Below are 21,087 nucleotides of genomic sequence, written 5' to 3'. Positions count from 1 at the left end.
TTAGCCATAGAATATTATGCTATTATAATTCCTTCCTGTTGTTCATGACCGAACATTCGGTACTTTGAATTTCGACATATGTGATTTTTGTTAAACCAGCTTGAAATTAATGCCCTGTTTCTCGAAAACGAGACGTTTGTGGCACCATGTTCATGGGACTATTTTCTCCTAAAATTATTCAAGGAATCTATTCCCTTTTTTCGTTCGACTCATGCCGTTGATATTTTCACAAAAATCCTTCGGATTTCCCAGGATATCGCTAAATTAAAAAGAAATCAGCCAGTATTTTCGTTTCTTTCGATGAAAAAATGAGCAAAAAATTGTGCTACGAGCTTGTAAAGGTATTCCGCTGAAAAACAATTCACAAAACTGCTGACTCTTAAAAAATAAGAATAAATGAGAAAAAGTTAACACAAAGCTTTGGGTTTTTTGACCCAATAATTGTTTTTTTTAGTTGGGCTATATACAGTGCGCGTCAAATTGATGATGATCAGAAAAATATTTGGCAACAGAATCCTGAAACAGGTCAATTTTTGTTTCATTTTTACCAAATTTTATGCATTTTTGAAGGATTTTTTGCACCTTGTGCCATCCCCATCAACCCACTAAATTTTTCAAATAGGGCAATTGTGTCATGTGGTATTTTTTGGCAAGGTCTTTGTATCTTCTTTACAGGCGTGCAGAATTTTTTTTTTGAAAAACAATGTCAAATAGGATCAACCATCCGTTTCGTGAATATTTGCATGACTGCTCTGTTGACACAAGTCTTTTTCTTTTTTTTTTTGTTGAATCCTGAAATACCTCGATTGAAATCGAAATGTTCTGTTTTTCCATCCAGTTCAATAGGACGTTGCATATCATCGATATTTTTTCGCCGAATCTTTGTTTTCGAACGCGCCGATTTACGACCAGATCGAGCTAAATGTGAATAATCTCGCATTGATAGAACGACATGTCTACGGAGCGTCGGCAGCACACGCCGAAGTGTCTGGCCATAAAATAAATTTGCATAAACAAAGTGAAACAAGTGTAAAAACGGTCGGAGCGATTTTTTCACAAACAGAGCTGACGACGCCGTTTCGCGATGTTTATGACCCTCTTAACTCGAAAATACAAAACCTTACATTTCATTTCTCCTTATAATGCAAGGAATGAACGGTTATAAAATATTTCGGAATATTCTGAATATACGGCCCAGATATTTTCTACTACATTGAGGAAGTGCTCCCTCCGTCTTTTGAATTCGGATATCGGTGTTCCTGAATACAAAATATACTTGCCTGGAAATGTTTACAACTTTTGAAAGAAAGTTATCTTTGAAATTCATCAAACATTCGTTCCTGCACAGAGTTTTACCAAGCAAAATGAAGAATCTTCTGGAAATCTCTTCGACAGGTCCAGATAATTTTTGAAGAAAACACAAAAAAAAAATGAGGAAAGTAATGACGTAAAATGAAAGATTTTGCACGTTGATTCAAATTCGTATTCAAGTAATTTCCTCCATAAAATTTCGCATAAACCTTTATACTTCTAAAACCAAATCTTCAGAAAACAATAGGTACTTCAATTGAAATGTCATATCATTGAAACTTAATGATACAATAAAATGTCACTAATGATTTTTGGAACAATATCGCTTGAAAAATAAAAAACAATAACGTCTTGATAATACGAGTACATTATATACTCTGTCCGTAAAGTATGGAACAAATTCATTTTTAGCTAAACAGAACATTTTGAGAAATAATCCTGAAACACGTCGATTTTCGATTTTAATTTACCGTATTTTAAAATAATAATCTATTATTATTATTTATTTATTATTATTTGAACTGGGGTCGTTTTGCTTCGGTGAGCCTTCCGGGAACTGCGACCATGCAGATCTTTTGTTCACTACCCTACTCATTCATAGAAACCCAGGGAGGTCGTCAACGACGTTAATAAAATTGACAACCTCCCTAGGGGCCTTGGCCATTACCTCTCTGGTATCCAGGACCGGCTTGCCCATGTGAATGGTTCTTAAGCCAGCCAGCTCTGGACACTTGCATATCAAGTGTTCAGAAGTTTCTACTTCCGATCCACAGAGCCTGCAAATCTCGTCTGCTGACTTACCCATACGGTACAAATGATGTTTGTACCGACAGTGCCCCGTCAGCAGTCCCACCATCACCCGAAGCTCCGCTCGTGACAGCTTCAGGAGTTTTCTGGTGTAAGTAGGTGAAATCTTCACGAATTTCTTTGCCTGAGCAAGTCTAGGAGTGTTAGTCCAGTGGATTGTCCTACTGTTCAACTCCCATAGCTGGACCGCAGCTTTGTATTGGTCTTTTCCTATCCCACAGAAAGGCTCAGGTCCAGCAGGTCTTAGCCTAGATGCACTTTTTGCAAGCTCGTCCGCTCTCTCATTTCCTTCAACACCACAGTGCCCTGGTACCCATAGTAGAGTCACCTTGTTTCCTCTGGCCAGTTGCTTTATGGTGTTACGGCACTCCCAAGTCAGCAGAGACCCCTGACAACACGATTCCAGGGATCTCAGCGTGGCTTGGCTGTCCGTGGTGATGTAGATATGCGCCCCTTTGAGGTTCATTTTGAGACACTCCTGGGCGCATACATAAAGAGCCATTATCTCGGCTTGTAGAATCGAGGGCTCACTTCCTAGGGCTTTAGAGATCCTCAGTCTAGGTCCATATATCCCAATGCCGGTGCCCTTCTCTGTTTTTGATCCATCTGTAAACCATATGGATGACTTTTTGTCTAGACGATTTATGAAACTTATTGCTCTATGACGGTCATTTATAACCGTTTCAAAGGGCGTTTCAAAATCGTAGGTGGTTGGCATAATATCTGATGGTTTTGCGAGGAGGTTTGAATCTAGTTGATTCAGTATCCTCATATGTCCAACCCAGTTCCCAGGAAGGAGCTTTCCATTATGGGAAATCCTTATTGCTTCGAGCAGGCTATATTTCCTTACATGTAGGTGTAAGGGAGGCAAGTCTAGTATGACCTCCAGCGCTGCCGTAGGAGCTGTGCGCATAGCTCCTGTGACACCAATGCACGCCAGCCTTTGCATTTTCTGCAACCTGATGCGTGTGGTGACCTCCTCGGTTTTTGTCCACCATGCTAGAGATGCATAGGTGACAATAGGGCGTACCACCGCTGTGTATAACCACAGTACCATTTTCGGTTTCACTCCCCATGTCTTTCCAAAGAGTCTTTTGCATGCCCACATAGCCGCCGTGGCTCTGGAAAGAGTCTTATCTATATGTTTCCCCCAGTTCAGTTTACTGTCCAGGGTAACACCCAGATATTTACACTCACTAGAGAAGTGCAGAGTCTGACCATTTAAGACCAGAGCTCTGAGGTCGAGATTCCTTCTTCTAGTGAACGGGATTATTGATGTTTTCGAGGGGTTGACAGTAAGCCCCTCTTCCCCGCACCAATTTTCAATAGTTTTGAGAGCAAGTTGCATTCGGCTACTTATTGGGCCCACATGCTTGCCTCTAACCGTCACCACTATGTCGTCGGCGTAAGCCTGGACGTTAAATCCGCCTGTTGTAAGCCTCTCCAAAAAAAAATAATAATCTAATATACAGGGTGAATTATTTTCGAGTGATGAAGTAACCATCATTTTTTCGAATGAAACACCCCATTTTGTCTCAATTTTCCGATTACTCTAGCTGAGCTGATTCCAAAAATGTATCACATGTTGATTCCAATTGGTACAGGGTGCACAAAAATACAATAGTTTTGTGTGTGCTCATAAAGTAACGCGTAACATTCTTTATTAGTTAAATTAACAATATTATCAATAATACTTATTGTCAAGCGGCAATTGGTTTGAATGTAAGACCCTGTAGTTTGTTACATTTTCAGATTAATCAAAATGTATTAAAATAAGAAATAATTTCTTTCATATTCTGTCTGCTAGACCACAAGGACCAAACATGTTTGGAAACAGCTCATTTTTATTAATCTTAAAATGTAACAAACCACAGGGTGTTACATTCAAACCAATTGCCGCTAGACAATGAGTATTTTTGATATTGTTAATTTAACTAATAAAGAATGTTACGCGTCACTTTATGAGCATACACAAAACTATTGTATTTTCGTCCACCCTGTACCAATTGGAACAACCTGTCATACATATTTGGAATCAGCTCAGCTGGAGTAATCGAAAAATTGAGATAGACCTCTTTTCTAATTTGAGTTGAAGAGTTGAAATTATTTTTCTTTATCGATTACAGAGATTAACGAAAGAAAAAAATCGGTTACTGTATTGTAAATCTGATTCATAAAATTGAAAAGTTCAATCAATTAACTCGGAGAAGCAGATTAAAAAAAATGAAACTTCCCGAATATATACAACACGAAAATCAACATAATGAATTTGAAACATTCACAAGTATATTCTTTGATGTGTACTTCAATCACTCATACTAAATTCATCACGAAAAAGAATGTATGAAGTGATAACTCCAGGGTAAAAAAAATTGAAACAGTTCCTCGAGAATATAATTCATTTTTTCTTCGGCACGAACGCTGTTAAATAATTTTTTAAGCAAGAATGGGGAAGAAGTCAGACCAAAAGAAAAGGAACGAATTAGATTCAGAGTTTTCATGCAAGATTAAGGGCGAATTTTCTGCTCTTCAGAATACAGCTGCAACTTCGAATTAATGAAATAAACTCGGCCAACTCCAAACTTCATGCTCATGTCGTGAAACATAAATTTCGGAACGAATTGGGGATTTTCTTTCCGAGCTTTTATACACACCGCGCAGGCTAATTAAGCCGCCTCGGTGCGGAAAAAATGTTATTATGCGGTTTTTAGTTTATGACGGGAGTTAAACCTACTTAACCAAGTTTCTCTTCACTTGTGTAATTTGCGGGCTTAGATAGAGCGGGAGCGTGATGTGGAGGTTCACGTTGATGCGTATAAAGAATTCTCGCTTCATTACTTGGCTAGGATCACGTTTGAAGGGATGACTTGAATATTAGAAAACGTTGATTGTCAAAGGTAGTAACCACGAGTGCTTCGAATATTATCGATATTTTTTTTTTCGACGAAAAGTTATTTATTTGGCAAAAATATGAAAACAAACTAACTAATTCGATTTGTTTGGATGTTTTTGCCCCAAATAAACAAGTTTGAGTGGTAATAATAAAAAAATATCTGATAAGATTTGAAGAACGAGGAGATTATTTTTTTCAATAATTTGAATGTTCGATCTTCTCTTGGGTGATGGCACTGAATCGATTTGTGTTCATTTTTTAATGATGAACTTGAAGCTGTCAATAAAATTTTGACGTTTCAATGTAAACAAGGTGTTATCGACGAGGAAGTAGTATTATCGGTATAATCTCGAATGATAGGCTGAAATAATGCATTGCTATTAGTTGAAATCACCAAAATGTCAGATTTGGACATGTGAAAAAAAGACCACTGAAATATCTTCATGAAAACATCAATTCGTAAACACGATCAATCAGGAATCTACTCTACGTTGTGAGATAATGGTTTGAAAGTTCTCATTAGGTGTAGTGATCATTTTTTCGATAGGTGGCTTTAGTTATGTGTATCTCGCGATGTATGAGTCCAATTGGCTTCCACCCGATGGCGTAAGAAACATGAGATAAAGACTATGAAAACTTTTCTGACAGATTTGTGATAAATTGACTGGGTTAAGTTTGAGCGAGCCGAAGATTTAATTTAGCAAAGAAAATATGTTTTATATTACAATTTTTCTTCGATAAAGTAGAAAATGCAGACCAGGAAACTGGAAATGTAAATATTCCTGCTACTGTAAAAACCAATAACGCGCAATGTTGCTTTCGTCGATTCCGTTCCAGAGATGTGTGGCGACAAAAAGCAATTAGACATAATGTCAAATCTATATAATAATAATAATATATCTTTAATGTGTGACGAAATTGTCGTCACAAAACTTAATATAAATGCACCTGCATTAGTGTAACAGTGGTCTTTCGAGGTACTTGTGCATACAACTTTCTCATTCGTAGGTTTTTCAGAAAGATACAATAGAGAATATCTTTCCTTTAACCAAAATTAGTGTGCAGGCATCATGATACCATTGCGCAGACATACAATATAGAATAATATAAGGAGGAAGAAATGCACCACGCACTGAAAGGCCAATTGCCGAAAATATCGATAAGATGCATGGGCATTGTCGAGTCCGAACGTCATGTAAGCACTGTTTTGATTGCCCAAGAGCTAAAGACTAGAGAAAACAGTTTGGAACCAGCTGCATCAGGCTGGTCTCAAGAAGAAGCTCAATGTATGGGTACCACACGAGTTAATGCAAAAAAATCATGGACCGAATTTCCATCTGATATGAATCGCAACAAAATCAACCCATTTTTGAAACAGTTGGTGACTGGTGATGAAAAGTAAATCATTTACGACAACGTCAAGCGAAAACGGTACAAGTGATTGCCATCTGTTCCGAACAATTTTGCTGGTGAAAAATTAGCAACAACAGAGTGAAAATCGAGTGTTTTTTGTTGCCGATAGGGATGAGAACTCCTATGAGAGAGGCACACTGATTGCGTAACTTAATTTCAAAAATATATTCGTTGTTCAATTTTGTCATATTATGTGTAGTAAAAATGAAAAATCTGCTTCGGTTCATTTGAGCAGAGTGTTGCTGGATGAATGTTACTGGAACTCATTGAAGCTGGTTCCAACTGACGTCGACAATAATAATAATTGATCTAGTGCTCAAGAAGTTCTAATACACAATTCAATGTTCTAATAAAATCATTTTGGTGAATGGCATAACAATTGATGGTTGACAACTGTTGGATATTAAGGGTTTTTAAATACAGAGTATTCACTTATACATAGATGATGATTTTAATCGTTTATTCTCAAACTCTCTAGTAAGTCTCTAAGCAAGCTCAGTTCAGAAGGGCAGAACAGAAGGACTGAAGGAATAAGGTTATGTCCCTGTCGTTTGTTCTCGATCATCGAAGATCTATTCTTGTTTTCTCTCTCGATGGCCTCGCCGCGCGCAGACTCGCAGCGCCACCGTGGCGACATGAAGTAATACTCCAAGTGTAGGGTTGGTTGTCTCTCTCGTAATTTGTTCGGATGAAGTAATATTCTAACAACAACTAACAAATATTGCTTGGAATTGGAGCGCAATTTGCTATTAATATTTTTTCATGATTGAGGCCTGAATGGAAATTTTATTATATATCTGCAAATTACCTCAAGGTCTTCATTGAATATTTTTCGAAAACTCGTTTCGAAACCGATCGCTCTCTCATTTCATCACAATGTCTGCAATTACGTCTGCACACTCAGGACAAATCTGTATTCAAATTCGATTTTGTCTCTCGAACTGTATACAACCTAAATTAATCAGAATGGTCAACAATGAACTCAACAAGAGCAAATTGTCAAACCAGAGAACAAAAAAAATTGTTTCATTGCAACAGTAATCACAAAGATTCATCCAGCTTTTGTTACAGTTGGAAGCAGTATTACCGGAAATAATGAATGAGAAGTTTTCAAAATATGTCGTTTCATCGAGCATTTTTATCAACAAGTTCATATAAGGAACCACCCTTGACAGTTCAATTTTATAAAGTCATCTCGTATACTTCTTCTATTCTTTACGCAAACACCATCGTCCTTGGAACGAAAGCTCTCTAGGTATTTCACGATTCCGGATTTGAATTTGTTTTAATAAGGAACCGGGATAGAGCTCTATTGACAACTAAGGTCTCGACAAAACGAACCGTGTTTTACGAGGAACCGTTCCCCCGAAAAAGGGCCTTCATTTATAAGCGATCACTTATTTACGACCATACCGCACAGTAAAAATTTTTACGTGTAGCAGTGGCCCCCCGGAAATGGAAGGGTTCTGTATTCGCAGACTGATGGAGACAGGCCAACGGGAAAAATATGGTGAGATATTTGGGCTTCATTGATCCGGGAGATATGTTTATAGGCCAGGTTTATGTCATAATATTTAGGACCTCATACCGGATTCTGCCATTACAAGTAGATATGTTAGTTTATAGATAAACAAGTTCTTACGAAAAACTGTATAGGTTTATTGATATGTAACCGATTTGTGCATATCTCGTGAACTAAATGTTTATTTTTTCAAGGAGTATTTTCATTGGCATGACAAAATAGTAATTTACGTAACAAGTCCGGAAAATAGGGTTTTTTTGGACGAATAGACAAAATTCCAGGACGAGCGTAAGCGAGTCCTGGAAGTCTGTGAGTCCAAAAAAACCATTTTCGGGCGTGTTGCGTACAATATTTTTTCGGCAACCATGTAAAATAACACTATCGCTGCTGCTTTCCATATTTTATTGCGATTGCGATAAGAAAACATGCAAATTTTTGACAACTAATTTCATATGAACTGTCAGCCGTTATCTCGGTTGCTATGGATTCTATGATGCTTTTCCGGCCTAGTCCGGGAAGTACGTACTTTCCGGACTAGGCCGGGAAATGCTACTTTCTCAGAGAAAAAGCATCCGGGAAGTGAGCACTTCCCGGACGGTTGCCGAAAAAAGTTTTTTAATACCGGAAAAAGTACCTCCTCGAACGGGAATCGAACTCGCAACACCCGAATCACTAGTCCGATGCTCTCATCAATCGAACTAACGAGGAAACAGCAAGTTCCAACCAGAGTTTCTTCCGGAAGCAAACGTTAGTAGGAAGCTAAAGTTGAAATGTGAATTAGTTCCCTTTCAACATTTACTTCCTACTAATTTCTCAGATCCGTGATGAGAATTTGGATGTAAATTTTAATCATGATAATATGCAAAAAAATAATCCAAAATTTCCATGACCACAAAGCCGACAGATTTGAGATTTAAGTTATCAATATTAAATAATTTCAACTTCCGTGCGGAATAAAGAATTAGGCAAAACAATTCGAAAAAAATATACTTAATTTTCGTGACAATATATTCGTTTGAAATGAGATCGGACCTTCATTTAAGCATGTTAAGAATAAAAATTTCAATTTTCGAATCTTAATTTGAGTTATCAAGAAAAACTGGCATTATAAATACTCACAATAATAGTTTTCTTCCAATAATATGCTTGAATTTTCAATGATTATGAAGACGCTAACCATACAAAATTTCATAAGAGGGTCAAAATCATTATTCTATTCTCACACGCAAAATCTCAATCCAATCGGATTTGTAATCACAGAAAGATTGGGAATACTTTTCAGTATTTCTAAAGAACTTTCTATGGTTCATATGATGGAATATGAAACATGAAATTGTTATTCCATACCAACAACCAAAATCTCAACTATGCTGGTCTCAGGGATATTGAGTAATTTTACACGAGGTTTGAAACTGTCATTCCACATCAAAATACAAAAAGGTATTCACCTTGATCGATCTGTAACTTTGAACTAACAGGAAAACGAAAATTTTTAATTTAACCGTAGCCTTCAAGATCCGAAAGAACCTTAAAATTTTTCAGTTTGTAGGTCCTCTTGTCCAAAAGTTATCATTTTTTAGACCATTACGGGCTCAAAATTATAAAATAACAGACATTGTGACGAAATGATAAAGCGATCTGTTCGATGAACGAGCGATCAAAAATGAAAACTTCTTGTTTTATACATATTATAAAAAGTAGAACACTCAAAATTCGAAAATTACAGACATTATGATAAAATGATAGAGGCCCTGTTCAGTGAACGAGCAATCAAAAATGAAAGCGTCTCATTTCATATTATACAAACAATAACGCCCCTTCAGCTGCCGAAACTTCCCAACGCATGATCACATGAATTTGCCACGTGAAACTTACGGTGTATATCCAATTTCCAGCCGTCCTCAGTACCGCTATCAGGTATCATTGACTGCTGACCTCGACAAGACAGATATTTACCAGCATCTTCTACTGTAGGGGTGAATGTCAGAACACTGGTTGTGGTGTTCAGGTCAGGGCTCGTCTGAAACAAGAGGAGATGCCATCAGATATGAGAACATTTTAGTGGTATTTTGTTTACATGAATCATACGCAAAAAAGAAGTTTATATGAAAGGCCCACCCTATTTTTTGACAAGGAATAAAACCCTAAATATTTTTGCAACTATTTATATATCCTCTATAAAGTTGGACAATCCATTTCAAATTCTATTTGATTGGAGATCAGCGCCACCTAGGATGGACGATATATCCAGAAATTCATACTTAGGCGAGGCGTTATCAGTAAATTTTTATGGTGTATCAGTGTTTTCCAGAAGAATTGAAAATGCTCTTTAGTTTCATAGTTATCATTATCTCGTACCTTTAGCCATACTCAACAGAACCAGATTCAATCTGACTAACGTACTTCTTTATGGAATCCCTAAAATTCAGAAACAGGCTGGTTGAATTGTAGTGACTCTTTGCTAGACAGAGGATTTGTGGTGTTTCAGCTGATGAAAACATCACTGATGGCATCAGTATGGCATTCAATGTTTCCTGCCATATACACCTTATACCTCTAAAAGTTCCAAGTGGTTCCGTTCTTCTGAGAGATGCTACCCTCTCGGGCAAGCAAAGAGTCACTTCAATACAAAGTAGTCTGTTTCTGGAATTTAAGGAACTACATAAAGGAGTACGTAAGGCAGATTGAAGCTGGTTCTGTTGAGTATGGCTGAGGCTTCGAAAAAATAAAAACTATGAAACTGAAAAGGATTTACAATTATTCTTGAAATCACTGAATAGAATCTGGCTTAGCTGAAAAGTAGTTAGTAATGGTAAGAAATGAAGGAGAATGCGTATACAGATTGGCAAACACAGTTACGTACAACGTCGTTGTAAGCTCGGGCGCATATTGAGACGCAGCCTCGATGCCAGACATTGTTGATTACTGCACTTGGGTAATAATTACCTCGCATTCGCATGCGCATATTGGGAGATCGGCGAGATCGGTTATCGGTATTAGTTGTATTGAAGCTCAAGGAATGTTGTGAATCATTTATTTCGGTTTATGATCTGAAGTAGGTCTCTCATCTGGGTGGAAATTTTTTATGGACCTAGATAAAAGGGAAGTTGTTTTGATTCGATAAGTTTACTTGCATTCATGTTTTTAAATGTTGGAATACCTCGATTTCTGCATCTGAATCTGATTCAGATGCCGAACTGGAAACTATATTTGAATAATTTGAGTATGATTTCATTCAAAATTTACAGGTGTACAATAATTCAATGAATTCCGAGAGAAGTTGAGGTTTTTCAATTTTGAATCAATATAATTGAAATTATCTGCAGCAAAATCTTGTGAAAAATATTTCGATACCTAGTTCAACCTATTCCAATTTAAAGGTGTTGTTATAGAGGGCGAGATTATTTAATGAATTTTTGAATTTTTCGATATTTCGAAAATCTGAAATTCGTATGGGACAATCTACAACCCAAATCGGATACAATACTATAACAAATTTCAATGAAATCGGCTGAGAAATTGACTTTATGAATAATAATAAATTAATAAAATCTAGAATAACTGTTCAATTACAGAATTTGGGAGCATAATCATGTTTGAACACTACTTATAATTCTCCGTAGAATCCAACGCAATCATAAAAAATAGGGTTCTAATTTGAAAAACGAAGGTTATCAAAATTTTGTATCCAATACTTGGGATAATATTCGAAACACTGTTATGATATTTTACAAATTCAAGAGATGCAAGATACTGCTACATTATTCTACATACTTCGAAAATATGAATCGAGTTTACGCATAGGATATTCAAAGTAAAAATAATTCACATAATTGTGATTATGTAAAGTTTCTCTTCTTTTCAGTTGTTTTCAATATTTTGAAAACTATTACGACTAACGAAAGATTTTGCGCGAGGAGTGATTGATAATTTCTAAGGAATAAAATGAAAAAAAAAGGTTTTTGAAAACATATGTTGAATGTGTAAACATTGGCTTCCAAATCATTCGAAAGTGGAGGTAGTGTTGTTTTTCGTTTTTGAGAAATATATAATGATTTTATCCCTCTTTCAATGAGGGTAATAGGGAATTATGTTTATATTTATTGGGCTGCCATGTGTTATTTATTATACAGGCAGCTTGCAAATTTTACTTGAGGGGAATGTTGACAAACGCAGCGGAGCTGAACTACCTTATGTTGTTTTTAAGAATCAAGGATGAAACCGGACCGAATTGCTGCTCCTCAAATAGAGACGATTGAAACGGTGGTTTTACTGTTTCATCATCAGTGATTCGAACACTACCCTGTGAACGAGCAGTAAGAAAAAACCAATCATATACTCACGAACCTACAAAATTATAACCTAAAATTCATTAAACCTCCAAAACATAGCGGTACCATTTATATCCCTTTCAGTGCTATATTCCCGGCGTAACGAGCTCTGTTCATGTTCCGAATTACAATCGCCTCGATCCACATGTCATCCCGTTGAATTTCCATGGGGTTTTTCGCTCTAACGCCCCTAATTCCCGACCTTGCACTAAGTTTTTCCGTCCCGCGGTGGCGCTGCAGTCGCCGTATCTTGCGATCATAGAATTACCACGTACCAGCCGTGCTGCATTATTAATTCAGTACACTTGTTTCGACCGATGATTTATCCACCGCCCTTGGTTATCACGTGACCCACCGTGCGGCGGACGCCGACGACTACCGTTCCCGGGCGTATTTCAAACATGCCACTTTGCCGCCTCTGGCCGGTCCCGATTGGCCGGTAGAATTTTCCATTTTCGTCGATACCGCCGGAATCAGTGCTTTTGCCATCGAGTTATGTCGGATCGACAGAACTCCGGGGAGACCAATTTGTGCGAAAACGAACGTTGACAGGTCGGGAATTGACGTATATAGGTTTCTGATTATGAGATATCTATTCTGTGATCACTTTTGGGAAGAAGACAATATTTTTTTTCGGTTGACACCAAATATTAATTTTGCACAAACATATTAACCAGCAAAGTATTACTTTTCCTGCCTAGGGAGCAAAGTAACTACTTTCCTGCCAAGGCAGCAAAATGATTATTCTCAATGAAAATAAAACATTCGAAATTTTCTGACAATCAATATTTTTTGCCACCTTTCTTATTTCTAGAGGAGTAAGTACTCCTGAGTCGCTATCCATAATATATCCGATATTTTTCAAAAAACTGTCAATTGTCAAACTATAACATACATTTCCATAGCAACCAACCATTCCAATTGCGATTCCTGTCAAATTTTGTTTCAATTTATCCCTACAGGAACAATGAAAAGATTGTGAGAATTAGAATAACTTATTTTAACTCGCGAAACGTCTTACGTCGTACGTCTTAAGTCTTGACCGACCGAACTTAGTCTGTTCACCGAACTGTCCACCGGCTGGAACTTACTTGCCTTCCCTGAATATCGATTTCCTTTCTTCCAGCTTGGCCACACCCTTAGCACCACCCCGATATCGGGGGAAAATACCAAGTACCACCCTTAGTCCAATAAGAGTTTTGCCGTACCGCCTACAAGGCTCTTCGCGGATTCCTGGAAATCGAATATTCTGGGAGGACCAGCACTCAATACGCAGATGTGACATCCGGTACCTCAATTATTTACAGGGAACATCTCGGGGAACATTAACTGGATCCTACAATAATTCATGTTTATTTCGTGATAATATTTGTTAATGTTATCAGATTTTGGATTCTACAGATTTCTGTTCAACTTATATTTGTGGAAATTTATTTTATCATCAAATAAGGACCAAATCTATTAAATATTTATTATGCTCAATTCACTCTTCAACAATCACACCACTTTTCATGATTTGCTGTTCTATTTTTGAAGGACTTTTTTCAATTCCGGGAGGATCATAGAAACATTAGGAAACCTTTTGAAATCAGACTGCTTCAATAACACACTCAAATCTTATAGGACAAACAACAGTGTATTTTCAGGCTGGGAGTTATCCCAATCTAATCAACGGATGGGACAGAAAAGTAATGAGGATGATATTGCGGAAGCCATAAAGATCCAATATAAGGTCCTAGTTGGCCGTATCATAACCAGATCCAATACAGCGGTAGAAACCCTGATTTTTATTGAGTTCGAGAATTGCGGCTTGGCTTTCGAAGGAGAAGAGGATGTGCTTATTTACTTTTCGGGAAGATACAGCGCAGAATTTGTCGATAACGATGAGAAATACGTGTTTTGTATGTGGCGACTGCGGATACAGTGGCGTCGACACAAAATATAAGATTACTTCCATTAGTAAGATGGCTTCATTATTAGGTTGATTATTGCTTTTGAAAGAAGGGAAATAATGTAAAGTAAAAATTATTAGTTGAAAATTGAAGTCAAACTCGAAAATATAAATCGTCAGGTACGTATCAATTATTTCGTGATTTTCGTCTTGGCAAGAATTCTATATTTTATATTCTAATTTTTGTATAATTATCAAATCATCATCACATCAAAGTGGATATACAAAAAATTCTTGTTTTTTGCCTTTGGGGTATTGGCTTCCAAGAGATGTCATGATTCAAGTAAAACAAAACGTAATCAACGAAGCTTGGGTTACGAGAGAAAAAAATATTACCTCCGCTTTAACATCTTTCAACTTGGGGCTGATGAAGCAATTTGTGAAAGCTTTAAATCGAGATGGAAATTGTTTTGGGTATTTATCTGAAAAATTCCTGGGATTAGCACGGAAAAAGTAGGAATCGGTATATTTGTTGGATCTCAAATAAGGCAACTTGTTAAAGATACACAATTCAACACATCAATGGGCGCGTCTGAACCTGAATAGTTTGTTGTCCATTTGTTCAAGTAGTGCAAAATTTTCTTGGGAATAATAAAGCAGAGTTTTTCGTATAATTAGTGGAGATTTTGTTTTTCAATTTTAAAATTCTTGATTGTAACAAGAGCATAAAAGTTACACAGCCACCTCGATCGCTCTCCAAAAAACTTGTGTGAATTTAGTGAAGACTAAGGAAAAAGGCATTGAAACTATGGAACATGATGTCGACTACAGTTGATGGAGTCTTCAGCGAAACTACCCTACTAAGCTCTTGCTAGGAAAGTCATATGAGAGGAAATTACGTACTGTTGAGTACTGACTTAAAACAGCAAAGGATGACGAAGCAGTGCCGTATCTATTGGTAAAAAATTTCAACTGTTCAATTCGACATTCTCGCATGTATCTCAGATCATAAATGTTCGATTATGTATCGTTTTTGCTGGGTTCAATTTCAATTGAATTTTGTATCCACGATATACATATATCAAACTACAAAGACGAGTTGATCCATTGATCCATATTTCGTTATTAATGTTAATTAATGATCGCCTGTGATTGTTTCAGTCGCTTTTAACAATTCATAATACACAACGCCGAGCTGATCCCACCAAATACTGATCACTAGCTTGAAATCGTGGATATTCGGCTTGGCCGTCGACATGGAAGCATGGCCGGGATATCCCAAAGATTTTCTGTGCTTGATCCCTATTTCGTTATTTCTCTATTACTTAAAATATTTAGAACGAAAACTCCCTCTTGATCATTTTCATATTTTAGTTTAAGCGATAAACATAGTAGAGCATCGCATCAAGCATAAAAAACAACAACATGTAACTGAACTAGATAGTTCTGAAGCATCGACCATCGTATCGACCCACGCATCGAGCATCGCAGTTTTCAAGGAATCAAATCAATTTCATTTTCAGGAATCCCCCAAGGCATGACATATGATTGGTGCGATCAAGATCATGTTAAAGCTAGCCTTTTTTTGTGGTTAGTCGTTAGTCAGTGTCGTAGCTAAATTAGAAGAGGTGAATTATATTTCGGTATTGAAATGGAATAAGAAAAATTAATAACTGAAATATTCATTCGTCCTGCTATATTTTACTGCTACACTTGAATATACATCGCAATCACTATAAAAAAATATATTTTAAATAATCCACTATTTCCTAACCTCGACTGTGGATACATAATTCTTACAATTGCTTTCATAGATGCCCCACTATGTGCCCTTTGATGACTGCTTGATGCGATGCTTGATACGATGCTTCACCATGTTTTCACCCTTATACAGGATGTTTCTTAATTGGAGGTACCAACAAAAATGGGAGATCTTCGGATCATTTTTGCAAGATAAACATGGGTACGGAAACGCTTTGTTTTTCGGGATACAGAGTGTTTATTCTAGTCCTACTTTTTTTGTGATGTGATGATTACATCAGTTTATTCAATTGTTATTATTAAACTTTGCTACAGATTGGGTGAATGATTACCAAAATTTATAATTAATTCATTCATCGCCGTTTACTGACTGAAATTTTTCTCTTGAAATCGGTAGCAGTTACACTGAGAGAAATGTTTATTTGATATTATCGAAAATGCATTTTAGTTAATGAATCACTTATTGGATATATGGACAAACAAATATTAGTTTCATGTAAATAAATAATTTATTTGAAATCCCACCAATAATCATCATTTATTTACGCATAACTTATATAAATAATGCTGAAGAAATATCCATTTGAAGGAAATAAATATAGTTGAGGTTAATATATCATTGAGTAATAATTAATAAACCTTAATTATATGTAATATATGTATCCATGCAGAATGAAAAAAAATATTTCAATTCAGTAATGGTTAACGTATTTCTTAGATAATTATATTTTGGTTGTTTCTATTATCCTATTGTTAGGGTCAGAAAAGAATCATTTGCCAAACTGGGTAATTTTTTAGAGTTCATATTGAGGGTATCCGGGTTTGAACCCTAGTCATCTTGATCGCATCTGTTCCCTCTAACCACTGTTCTGCCAACATCACTAATAGCTAAGCAGGTACAAACGATCTAAACCCAAAATTTAGTACAGATGTGCTAAGCGGCGTTCAATAAGCCCATAGTAACACATATTTTATGTTTAAAAAGGAAATTCAAATAAAAAAAAAAGTTCAAGGACAGATCTTTCAAGGAGATGCGCTTTTCTCTGAGGGATGTGTCCTTAAACTTTTCCATAGATTGAATCGCTAGAATTATGTCAGTTTGTTAATTATTAATAAATCCTATATTCTGAGTGAATAAATTATTGAATTCTTGTAAGAGTTTATTCATCAATAGCAAATGTTCATTAACTACCAGTTGAAAATTTGTTGACACTGAATTTATATAATTTGTGGGGATCACGTAAGTTCATATAAATCATTTATCACCGAAATATATTAAATATCATCAAATACCTTGTAAACAAATATTTTATTCTCTATTAATAAACTTTTTTGAATGCACAATTTAACTATTAATGAATATATCAAATATAAATCTGCTGTAATAGTTGTGAATAAATAACGTCGAAATAAGTGCTTTATTAATAAAAAAATATGGATTTCTCTCAGTGTACGACAAAACTACAAGGAATCACGTAGTGTACTACTGGACCAAAGTTTCTTTTTACATTTTTCTAAAGTACCAGTGGTCCACCAAAAAAAAATTTTGGAGGAAAGAAGCGGGTACTGTTCCAAAAGATTTCAGATTTCAACACCCTGTATCTCGAAAACAAAGTGTTTCGGTACCCATGTTCATCGGACTTTTTTTCCTGAAATGATACTAGGAATTTGTCATTTTGTTTGTTTCGACAATATAGGAAAACCCTGTATAATCGAAATGATGCAATATAATCGACATCACCGGATAACTTCGAAATAAAATTACTTATTTCCCGATATCTCGTCGTCCCTTTACTCCTAAGGGATCGCCCTATCCCACAATGAATCTCGATCACGCGAACGTCAAGTTCTACGGGATCCGTTACCCCATCGACAAGGCCTTTCTCCCCTATTGCCGATATTATTAGCCTGGGACACGATTGAATTATCTTTTACTAATATCAACTCCCTCCTGTGAACGCCCCGGATGTGTGAGAATTTATGGAGGGTGATTTATGAAAAATCAAGATAAACACGAAATCGTCCATCATTCGTGATTACACACCTTATCCGAAAATGAATATTTAGAATGGGCGAATCGAACATTTTTCGAATGACATTTATATTCAGTTCGTGTTTTTATGCGATGAAAATATTGACATCTCTCAATGTCTCGTCATTCGACCATCATTACTGGGCAAAAATGTTGATGAATATTGAATGATAGTTATCCATAATATACATTTTTTGAAAAATACAGCTCTCTGGATTATCTATAGTATCTGCTGTTGAGATAGTATTTTTTGTTTACTGGCTGCACAGCCTCAAAATTACGTAGGCGTACAACTTTTGCCTCCGTTGTTTTTTTCCGAAATTCGAGGCTTTATTGTGAAAAACTGGTGATACATTTAACATTCAAAGTATTGTCCATCGCTTACCACTACTTTCTCCCATCTTTCGGGGAGCGTACGAATCCTGCATTGAAGAAACTTTTGAAGCGATCCACGAAACGATCCAATTTTTTTACTTCATAAGACCGGAAGTGCTGGTCAGCCAGGCCGTGTGCCATTGATCGAAACAAGTGATATTCCGAGAGAGCAACGTCTGGATAATACGGTGAGTGAGGTAGGACTTCCCATTTCAACGTTTCCAAGTATGTCTAGAACAGTTTCGCAACATGGAATCGAGAATTGTCATGCTTTAAAATCACTTTATCATGTCTCTCGTTTTATTGCGGCCGTTTGTCTTTCAATGCTCGGCTCAAACGCATTAATTGCGTTCGATAACGATCACCTGTGATGGTTTCAATCGGTTTTAACAACTCATAATACACTACGACGAGCTGGTTTTACAAAATACTGAGCCTGACATTGGAACCGTGAATATTCTGTTTGGCCATCGACGTGGACGCACGGCCGGAATATCCCCATGATTTTTTGCGCTTGGGATTATCGTAACGAACCCATTTTTTTATGTCCAGTCGCTGCCTTGCAAGCAGCTGTTCACAAGCAAACAAACGCCGTTCAACATCTCTCGGCTTCAACTCGGACGCCATCTAATTTACTTGTTTCTGAATTTGTTCCCATGACTTTCAGGCGTTTTGAAATAGCTTGTTGCGTCATGATTCTGCCAATACTTGTTGTGTTTAACACGAGTCTTGATCAAGTAATGCCTCCAATTCTGCATCTTTCACCGCCGTGCTGGTCTTTGACGTCAAAAAAACCATTCTTGAAGCGTCGAAACCACTCTCGGCACGTTTTTTCACTAATAGCGGCCTCACCATAGGTATTTGAGAGAATTCGATGAGCCTCAGCCGCAGATTTTTCAATATTAAAGTAGAAAATTACAACCTCCCGCAATTGGCGAGAATTTGGCTCGTAAGCTGACAAGTTCAATCGAGAATAAATTTATGATGCAGACACAAATACCTAAACTTATCGTATGACATCAAATTTGAATGCATAATGTCCTTCTTCTATGGTTAATCGCCAATAGAAAATAGCATTCATGGAAAGGAAAAATTCGAACCTTTCAAGTATGCATTAATTATGTTTCTTTACTTGAGAAATGGACATATATCTATCTATCTTCTATTTTATATATTTTTTGTTTTCTTCAGAAAGTAACAAAAATATGTTAAATATTCAGAAGACTTGAAGTAGTTAAATTTTCATTCGAACTCCATGAGCTATGGAATGAAGTGTTCCGAAAACGTATTAATAATAATACAATTTCAAAAATATTCAAGAAAATATCGAATTCGCCTTTACATTTACCTACAGTTCGTATTGAGATATGAGCTGTAAACAAATGGAACAAAAAGGCATAAAAATCCACAATTGCCTAGTCTACGTTCTTCAGGTGTTCTCTCAAGAGTTCTACAAATATATTATCTTATTTAATTATCTGCATTGCGGCTGAAATGACGATATTTATGGAATCAATTTTCCACTTCAAGCCCTTTCAGTTCCTATTATCATAACCGTTTGGAAGCGCAAGTAGGATGATTATGAGATGGGTCTGACTGAAAGTAAGATGTGATTAGACTTGATTGTGAAGGCTCCTAATTAGGAAACATTGTGTGATGAATGCTGAATATAAGTACCGTCAGAAGAGAAAAGTGAAATTAAGTCTGAAATGTTGAGGAGAATATTATGTTTTCAATAGAATATTTTGAGTCCTTATTCGTATTAGTCAATATAATCAAAAAGAACTAAAATGTGTAGTAGATATTTCATTCAATGGAAATATCATTTGATGAAATTTATTTCAAGTCAAGTCTTTGGAGAACTTTTCCAACTGACCTGAAGTTTTGGTTCATTGTTTTGAAATTCAATTTCTCAATTATAATAATGAACTAAATCATGTTCGATTCTGATTCAGTTTTATTGAATCAGGTTCAAATTAAATTTTCAACTTGATTGATTTTCACTGTTGATCACATATTCCACAGTGAATAGTTAAATTCCGCACTCTCTGAAAAGTTAATATTTCCGCATAATATTTGTTATCCAACATCACGCTTTTGGAAACACACGCACAAGTATTTACTCTTATATTATTTACTTTGTGTTTAGATCGAAATTAAATGACAGTTGTTCTATTGCTACTTTTTAATTCCATAAATTACAATTTTCGCTACACAGTATCTTTTCAGATTAAATTTAGCTATTATACTGTAACGAAAGTATAATTGTAATTATATAAGTTTAGGAGTGTCTGACAGAGGGTAGCATCTGTCATAAGTTTTCGACAATGAATAACCATGAATCCCGAAGAAACTATAAAAAAATTGGGCTTTACACTTACAAATTTAAGGCAAGTTTTATAAATGAAAGTAAAGCCTCATTAACCTTCTTTACAGATGAATCGTTTTTCATAAACTAATTTTGAGGTTAGAAAAAGGTTTGAAGTGTGCTTCTTCAAAAATTCCCGATATTGTCCCTTAATGGAAAGAAAGGGATCCTTTTCTTCACGCATGTTCTATGGCTACAGGACATAACCTCATTCTGTTTTGTCATTTTCATCATTTTCTCTAACCACAAGCTCTTTTTGTTAAAATTATCATAACTGAAATTAGGGGCCATCATTTGAACATTTCGATGAAATATTACCAAATGCAGATAATAAATCACTAGTTCTCAGATGAGTCAACCCTAGGAAATTTAACACTTATGAA

At 36.2% G+C, this 21,087-nt stretch overlaps 1 protein-coding gene across 2 annotated transcripts in view; it reads right to left on the bottom strand.

The window, feature by feature from the left end:
* Positions 1–21,087, bottom strand: part of LOC123683162 (synaptogenesis protein syg-2-like) — a 554,553-nt gene that overhangs the window by 74,895 nt on the left and 458,571 nt on the right. For both annotated transcript variants that reach the window (XM_045622065.1, XM_045622072.1), the window contains exon 7: positions 9,822–9,966. In XM_045622065.1, coding sequence (XP_045478021.1) covers positions 9,822–9,966 — 145 coding nt within the window. The remainder of the gene's footprint in view (positions 1–9,821; positions 9,967–21,087) is intronic.

The sequence above is a fragment of the Harmonia axyridis genome, chromosome 1 (genome assembly GCF_914767665.1).
Source record: "Harmonia axyridis chromosome 1, icHarAxyr1.1, whole genome shotgun sequence".
NCBI lineage: Eukaryota > Metazoa > Arthropoda > Insecta > Coleoptera > Coccinellidae > Harmonia > Harmonia axyridis.
The sequence above is the reverse complement of the archived record's forward strand: the minus strand, read 5'-3'. Positions and strand labels throughout refer to the sequence as shown.